Here is an 8,482-nt window from a genome sequence, read left to right as displayed (position 1 = left end):
GTCCTGACTCTGCCCTAAGCAGCTGTATGACTTTAGACAAATTGCTCGTTTTCTTTGAGTATAATTTTCTCTGTACCTAAAATAGGATTAGTAGTTGACTTGCTTACAGGAATATTATGAGGATGAGCAAGTACAGGAAAATCTTTTGAAAAACTGTAAAAGGCTGCAGAAACAGAAGCATCTCTTATGTTTCATCCTACAGCCCAGAAATAGCACAGAACCAGGAGTGAGGATCCCAGGATATTGATTTGGCTCAGCCACTAACTAGCTGTTGACTCTGGGTAAATCATTTCATTCTTCCTGATCTGTACTTTGAGAGTTTATCAAACTGTAAATGATAAGAGAAAAAGAAAACATTTAAACAATGAAGCCCAAGCCTATGAGCCAGCAGTTACTCAAGGGGAGGTATCTGCGGGATTAATTCTCTTCCTCTCCGCAGTTGGGTGTTATCAATTGTACCTGCATTTAAGGAAAACTTGGATCTGCTGGAAAAGTGAGATGAGTGCTGTAGCCTGCATTTAGAAGATGAACATGAATTTTTCACACCTTCTAGAGGAAAAAGAAAGAAGGAAGAGGAAGGGCAAGAGAAGACAGATGTGATCACTGGCATCATTTCACCTGGACTGAACGCTAGGCTCTGTGCCTATAACTATACCTGGGCTTGACCCCAGAACTGGCAATTTTCTAAGGTAAAAATGAAAACAGAGATAAAGTGTGAGCTAGGATGAGTCAGAGAGACTTCACAGTCATACTGAGATTATAATTAGATGTCAGCTTGAAAATGTCTTTAATTTTCCTGAGTTTCTATAAGAATGTACAATAGTAGACTACAACTGCAAGTTTACCTACTGTTTTTCAAATTCTTTTTCTGTATTAAATTACTTAATTTTCCTAATTATCTTGTCAAATGGCATTGGGCAATTAGGCGGGGCAGGAATAACAGAAGGGGCCCAGAGAGGCAAAATGAGTTGCTCTAGGTTGCAGAATATAACACACATTTACTCTGGTAGGGCTTTTATGTTTGTGTGTGCGTGTGTGTATGTGTGTGTGCGCGCGCGCGCGCACGCGTGCATGGAGCTAGGGAAATAGAGATATGTTTTCCTATTTTGGTGATATCATCATCTACATACCCAATAATCTAAGCCAGAAAACTGTGTTTGTTTGTTTCACTTATTTTACAAATCTTTATTGATTGCCTAATATTGTGGCAGGCCTTGAGCCTGGGGATACAGTGGTGAACAAGATAAAGAGCCTGTGCTTGATGAGATCATGGTCTACTGGGAGACTAGTAAACATTTAGAGCACTAAATGCTCTGTAGTCTTCTGCAAGAGCATGTTGCAGTAGGGGTGTGGGGAAAGAGGTCTTAAGTCTCATCTGAGGGAATCATGGAAAGCTTTATTGAAGAGAGTAGCCTTGCAACAGAGACTTGAAGGTGGTGTAGGAATTTGCCAGGTAAGTAAATAGGAGCAGGGTGTTGGAGGCAGAAGGAACAGCATCCACAAACAGTCACACAGGCACAAGGGAACATCAGCTGTTTAGGGAACAACATACAGCTCAGTATTACTGGCAGGTAGGAGCAGGAAGAAAATAGATCATTCTGAACAATTCTGAAGAATTAACTTCCCCCTTTCATTTACTCCCTTATGCCCAATTAGTCACCACATCCAGTAGATTTGTTTCCTTCTCTCCATCTACTGCTTTGGTTAGAGCCTCACCATGTCTGACCTGGCTATTGCTTTTGTCTCCTGACTGGTCTCCCTGTCCCCAGTGTGCATCCTTCCAATCCATTCTCCTCTTGCCTCCGCAGTTGGTTCCAGATAAGCCCAAACTTTTAGGCTGGCTTACAGAGCCCATCTCCATCTGGCACTGGACTGCATCTCCAGACTTATTTCTTGATAAACTACCACCATCTCATTCACATTTTCCCCCTCCATTCCTTAACTAATTTCTTACTTTATTTTGTCCCTCCTTCATTAGTTTCTCAAAAATTTCCCTCTGTTCTTTAGCTATTTTTTTTAACATCTTTATTAGAGTATAATTGCTTTACAATGGTGTGTTAGTTTCTGCTTTATAACAAAGTGAATCAGATATACATACACATATATCCCCATATATCTTTCCTCTTGCATCTCCCTCCCTCCCACCGTCCCTATCCCACCCCTCTAGGTGGTCACAAAGCACCGAGCTGATCTCCCTGTGCTGTGCGGCTGCTTCCCACTAGCTATCGGTTTTATATTTGGTAGTGTATACATGTCCATGCCACTCTCTCACTTTGTCCCAGCTTACCCTTCCCCCTCCCCGTGTCCTCAAGTCCATTCTCTAGTAGGTCTGCATCTTTAGCTATTTTTAACAGCCTCCTTAGTGTGTCAGGGAAGTCTTCACCTCTGTGCCTTTGTTTCAGTTTCTCCCTCTGGTGGTATATCTTTCCCCTTCTCCATCAGTGATTCCCTACTTACCTTTCAAAACTTTCCAGACTCAGGGCCAGTGTTACCAACTCTGTAAAGCCTTTCTTGACACATGTCTTTCCTCACTGATTTGTAATTCCTTCATGGCAGAGGCAATATCCCATTCATCTTTGTGTCCTCAGCACCCAAAACTGTGCCTGGGTGATGGTGAATACTTAACAAATATTTGTTAAATGGATTTAGTAAAAGACTTCCTAACAGTCATTTAGAATTGAATCATGTACAGTCCTTCATTCTGTTGTTTTCTAGCAGCTGTCTTTCCCGTACAAAATGATGCTAAATTTTCTGAGTACAGAGATCCTTCTCTTATTTTTCTTCTCCATACTACCACGTGCCTAGTTCTGTGCTGGGCAACGCTCCTGCTGATGTGCCTGTTAGGAATTCCTGCAGAATTCTTAGACCTGACCCTGCAAAATAGTCTTTAGAACATACAAATATTTAACTTGAGAGTTGCACTCCTCCTCTACAGAGAAGGGCAGGCACAGCAAAGGAGGGCCCAGGGCAAAATGGGCCAATCAGGAAATCCCTCTCTCTCATTTCCAGCCCATCCCTTCAGAGTCAAGGTCTCGTGGAGCTGAGTTTTTCTTTCTGTCCTTCACTGAGGCACCAGAAGGAATCCTACAAACTGGAGTAAGTAATGGTCTTGGAGGAGGGCAGGAAACTGATTTGCCAGATTTCTTAATTGATCATATTTAGACCAAATTCAAGTAGTTCTGTGCCTATACAGGAAAGCTCTGATTTAAAAAACAAAAGTTGTTTGTTTATGTATATTCAATAAAATTATATTTAAATGGTTGAAGAGATCACAGTAAAAAACAAAAACAAAAAACAATTCCATAAAATTGAAGGAAAATTTCTACTAAGTAAAAAAAATCTCAGATGAACCTATATTATAACTTTGAATATTTATTAAGGTTGCTTATAGTGAGGCTCAAGTGTTTGTTTCTTTATTCTCTCATTTTGTTTTAAAACTTTCTTTACTGGGGATAATTAACATTCATACTGATTATTCTACGTGTAAGTTTCTTTTATTTATCTCATGAGGTACTCTCTTAGATGCTCCAAAAACAATTCTCATGCTACATTATAGTCAGGAACTGGAAAGTCTGTTAATCTTGGTTTCTCAGTAATATGTTGGGGGCTTTGGTCTTCCCAGCCCTCTGCCTCCTTGTTTTCTTCCTACTCAGCACAGCTCAGTGGGGCCACCTGGAGGCTAACAGGAGTAGTTGCCCTCTAACCCTTAAGGGGACTGAAGAGGGTCCTTTTTAGTCCAGGTCCTGGAGCCCTGGGTGAGGCACTGATTCATTTCAATTCCCTTGCCCTTCATTTCTCTTTTCCTATCTTATTTCCCCTTCCTTTGCTATTCACAATAGGAAGTAGAAGTCTATATTTCATTGTTTATTATTTTAGAATTATGTTTCCAATTTTCTCAATTCTCAGTTCTTAAAGAAATCAACTAAATCTCTAAATATTTTTAGTTTTGTTTTCCTGTGGGTAACTGGCCCTAAAAGTTCTATCCGGCCCCATATTATAGAACAACTAATCTTTCAGCCTTGGCTCTGAATTTGTTTTTCAGGAGAACAGGAGATGGAGAAAACAAATGGAAGAGAGGGTATTGCTCTGTCCACAGTGGAGACTGGCATAGAGAACCCAGGGCTGGAGCTCACGGTAACTCACCAGTTTAGTTTCTGCACATCTCTGTGGGCTGATGCATGGCCTCATGTAGGGTCTTTGGTTGCTCGCAATCCCTGTCACCCCTGGCAGGGCCTTATGACTGACCTCAACTCTACCTGTGCTTACAGGAAGAAGGAATAAATCCTGAGGGAACCAGGAAGACTGAAGAGCAAGGACACAGCCTTGGGGATGGATTGGAACCCCCCACTCAACAGAGGTACAGGTGTTCTGGCATTGATTCAGTTAAGGCCTAGGGTTGGCTAGTATGGTTGGTGGACTCAGAAGAGGTCAAACTTGCCTTATGATCTTGTTGTCGGAATAAGACTCACAGCCACCTACTGTTACCAAGTGCACGTATACATTTTTATGTAATTAATTGTTACACAAACCTGTGCTATAAGTAATGCGATAAGTTCAGCGATATCAGTGTTGGTTAGACCGGCAACAAAAAGAACAAAAATGAGAATAACAGCAACTAACGTTTATTGAGTACTTACCATTGTGCAGAATGCTTTATGAAATGAATTCATTTAATTTTCATGCCAACAGGTGGGTACTAATTTTAGTCCCCTTTTTCAATTAAAAAATTGAGGCTTGGATATTAACTTACCCATATAATTTTTTAAAAATAGCTCTTTTGGAATACTCAGATTTGGGGATGAGGAGAAAGAGAAATCAGAAATTTAAAAAGATGGAGAAGGACCCACCAAAAGAGATAATAGAGAAAGGTAAAAAGTACAGTCTTGAAAGTCAGAAGGGAAGAAAGTGTCAAGAATGAAGGTACAATCAATCCACAATGTTCTGTGTATCAGGAGACAAGGAATGAGAAAAATCTCTGAATTTGGTCATGGTCATAGTCGCAGAAGTAATGTCTATAGAAGTTGTTGGGGTAAAATAGGTCAGATGGACGCCGTGTTCCACGGTGTGGAAAAGAGTCTGGGTATTTATAAAAAAGTGCAGAAGTCATACGTTGAGAAGCTTAGAAGAGGATATTGGATAGTTTCTAAAGGGAATATATGGATATATGGATTTGTGGGGTTTTTTTCTTTTTTTCTTTTTTGGCTGTGTGGTGTCTTCATTGCTGCACGTGGGCTTTCTCTAGTTGCAGCGAGTGGGGGCCACTCTTCATTGTGGTGCGCAGGCTTCTCATTGTGGTGGCTTCTCTTGTTGTGGGGCATGGGCTCTAGGTGCGCGGGCCTCAGTAGTTGTGGCACACGGGCTTAGTTGCTCTGCGACATGTGGGATGTTCCCGGACCAGGGCGCGAACCCGTGTCCCCTGCATGGGTAGGCAGATTCTTAACCACTGCGCCACCAGGGAAGTCCTGGATATGTGTTTTCTTCTCTTTACTTATAGGAATTAACTAAGTGACTTCATAGAGAAAACAAGCTTAACTTTTTAAATTCTATTTTCTCCAGAATTTCACGTCTATATACAAATTGATATATATCAATGTGGACATTACTACTTTGTATTTTTGTTTTTCCACTTATTTTATACATCACATTTCTATGAATTGACAGTAAGCTTTCTATACATTTTTCATGCTTACATAATATTTCATACTTTGTTTAGCAATATAGTGGTTAATGTGAATTCTAGAATCAGACTGCTTAGGTCTATATATGAACTCTACCCTGTGATGTGCTGGTATATGTTTAAGAATTGGCTCTCCAAGAGTAGTTTTGCCATGAATATTGGTTCATATTTTTACTCACCTTAGTGAGTAAGACCCTGGGTTGGCAAACTTCTTCTGTAAAGGGCCTGATAGTAAGTATTTTAGGCTTTTCAGGCCACAGGGTCTCTGCCACAGCTACTCAACTGTACCATTTTAGTGGGAAAGCAGCCACAGATGATACTAAACAAATGGGCATGGCTGTGTTCTTAAAACTTTATTTATAAAAACAAGGATGGACTGGCCCAAAGACCATAGTTTGCTGCTTCTTGATATAGACAAAGTAATAAATCAACCTTTGATTTGTAGCATTTGCCTGTAGTATAAATACTCTTAACATGGCTTATTTCAAGCTACCAATGGGATGTCATTGAATGAGGATTGGGAAGAGATGGGCAATGGCATATCATTACATAAGATTTCCACCATACACACAGAAGAGAGAACCTTAAGAGCTTAGGTAACAGTAAAATGTAGCAAAATAATTAGGAGGTGTCCTGAGATTTATGACCTGTCTTGTTAAATACCAGAAGCTTGGTGTCATAGTTATGGCATATTAGTCAGCCTCTGCCTCTTCCAGTAGCATCAGGGCCTCCTGTTTTGCACCTGCCATGCTGTGGCTCAGCTTCCAGTGACGTGTCCTAGTGTGCCTGGTGGTTGTTGAGACAGTGGTCAGGCTACCTATAGATTAAAGCCTATTTAAACACAGGGCTGTGTCTTTCTCTATTAAACTTAAACCTTCTAACTTCTGTGGAGCCTTTAGAAGATTGTTTGATAATTGGTTTATATTTAGCCCAGTGACTGTGCTGGGTATAGAAAAGACAGAGTATAGATCCACCTTAAAGTGCCCTGCCCAAGTTAGGGAGTGGGTTCCATGAAGCTGTTGATCAGCTCTTGACTCTTCTAATACTGGGCTTAACTTTTTTTAAAATTTCATTTAAAAAAAGTGAAGTGCAGTTGATTTACAATGTTGGGCTTGAATTCTTATTCTATTTTATTTTTTTCTGGCTGCAATTGCACAGCATGTGGGATCTTAGTTCCCCAACCAGGGATGTAACCCATGTCCCCTGTAGTGGAAGGGTGGAGTCTTAACCACTGGACCACTAGGGAAGACTGTGGACTTTCCTACGTTTTGTCAGATTGCTGTTGGTGTCTTAAACTGCTCTGATGTATAATTGTGTCCAGTTCCCTCAAATCTCATCAACTTTATATTTTCTCAGATGAAAAATTTGTTACGTAGATGTTAAATCATGCTTTAAAGTTATAACTTGCATTTCTTTGAATCCTAGTAAAGCTATACATTTTCCCTATTTAGTTTACTTTCTGTATTTCTGTGTGTGGTTTGCTTTCCTTCTTTTACCACCTATAGTAGAATCTGGATTTTGAAACTCATTTAGTTTCTGCTGACCTATTCAGATAGCACCCATACAGATTCTTGTTTCCAGTCCTTCCCACTTGCTACACACCTATCTTATATAGATTCTACCAGAACTGCCTAAAGCATGACTCTGAACTGCCTTGTTCAAAAACCTCTATCATTCCCCACTGGTGGGCATTCAAGTCTTCCCCACTCCTCCTGCTCTCCAACCATGATTTGTACCTAACTTGACTTTCCAAAATTAACTCTTACAATTCCCTTTCTAATGCTCCTCTATGCATTAGTATTAACCCTCAATTGTTCCTTAAATATAACTTTTCATTTCCTGCCTCTGTGTCATGTTTTCCATCATTCCCTCTGAGTGAAATGTCTTTTCATTTTACATCTTTCTGCCCAGATACAACATATCTTTTAAGGCCCAAAGCAAGAGCAATCATGTCCATGATATTATCACAAATGGTCTTCCTCCTCCTCAACCTCACTGGCCGCAGTCCAAAGAGGCCCCTTCTTCCTCAAAACTCCCATAACATTTCTATTTGATCTTCTCTAATAACACTTAAAAGTTTTACAGATTTATATGTATATTGCATACCCTAAACTGGACTGTAAATACATTGAGGGCAGGATCCATGTCTATTTCATTCTTTTATCTCCTATAGCACCTGGTACAATGCTTTACCCATAGTATATACTCAAAAATTCAAAAATATTCAGAGTTCAATAGATACACTTTTGAAGTAGAATTGACAAGATTTGATGACTGATTAAGGCCAGCCATCCTCAGGACACATACTCAGGCCCCTGTCTTTATCCTTTCTTCTGTTCTTGGTTCCTCAGGATATCCTTAATCAGATCCTTCAGTGCAAACTATTTTAGCTTCTCTTTCTTTTCCTTACTCTTTCTGAATTTAGCCATTTCTATAAAGCAATTTAGCAAAACATAAACATTTTAAAGAGGGTTCTTTCTGTTGTTGTTAGAATTCAAAAATGTTTGGTGGGGGCTTCCCTGGTGGCACAGTGGTTGAGAATCTGCCTGCCAATGCAGGGGACATGGGTTCGAGCCCTGGTCTGGGAGGATCCCACATGCCGCGGAGCAACTAGGCCCGTGAGCCACAACTACTGAGCCTGCGCATCTGGAGCCTGTGTTCCGCAACAAGAGAGGCCGCGACAGCGAGAGGCCCGCGCACCGCGATGAAGAGTGGCCCCCGCTGGCCACAACTAGAGAAAGCCCTCGCACAGAAATGAAGACCCAACACAGCCAAAAATAAATAAATTAATTAATTAGTTAAAAA

The 8,482-nt window shown here is 40.6% G+C and overlaps 1 protein-coding gene across 1 annotated transcript in view; it reads left to right on the top strand.

Moving 5' to 3' along the window:
* The first annotated feature begins 613 nt into the window (after positions 1–613).
* Positions 614–8,482, top strand: part of SLC28A2 (solute carrier family 28 member 2) — a 42,829-nt gene continuing 34,960 nt past the window's right edge. The window contains exons 1-3 of the mRNA XM_007116726.3: positions 614–689; positions 4,043–4,134; positions 4,269–4,357. Coding sequence (XP_007116788.1) covers positions 4,054–4,134; positions 4,269–4,357 — 170 coding nt within the window. The 5' untranslated portion in view covers positions 614–689; positions 4,043–4,053. The remainder of the gene's footprint in view (positions 690–4,042; positions 4,135–4,268; positions 4,358–8,482) is intronic.

This window comes from Physeter macrocephalus, chromosome 11, assembly GCF_002837175.3.
Source record: "Physeter macrocephalus isolate SW-GA chromosome 11, ASM283717v5, whole genome shotgun sequence".
NCBI classification, from domain to species: Eukaryota; Metazoa; Chordata; class Mammalia; order Artiodactyla; family Physeteridae; genus Physeter; species Physeter macrocephalus.
This window is presented reverse-complemented; position numbering and strand designations above follow the sequence as displayed.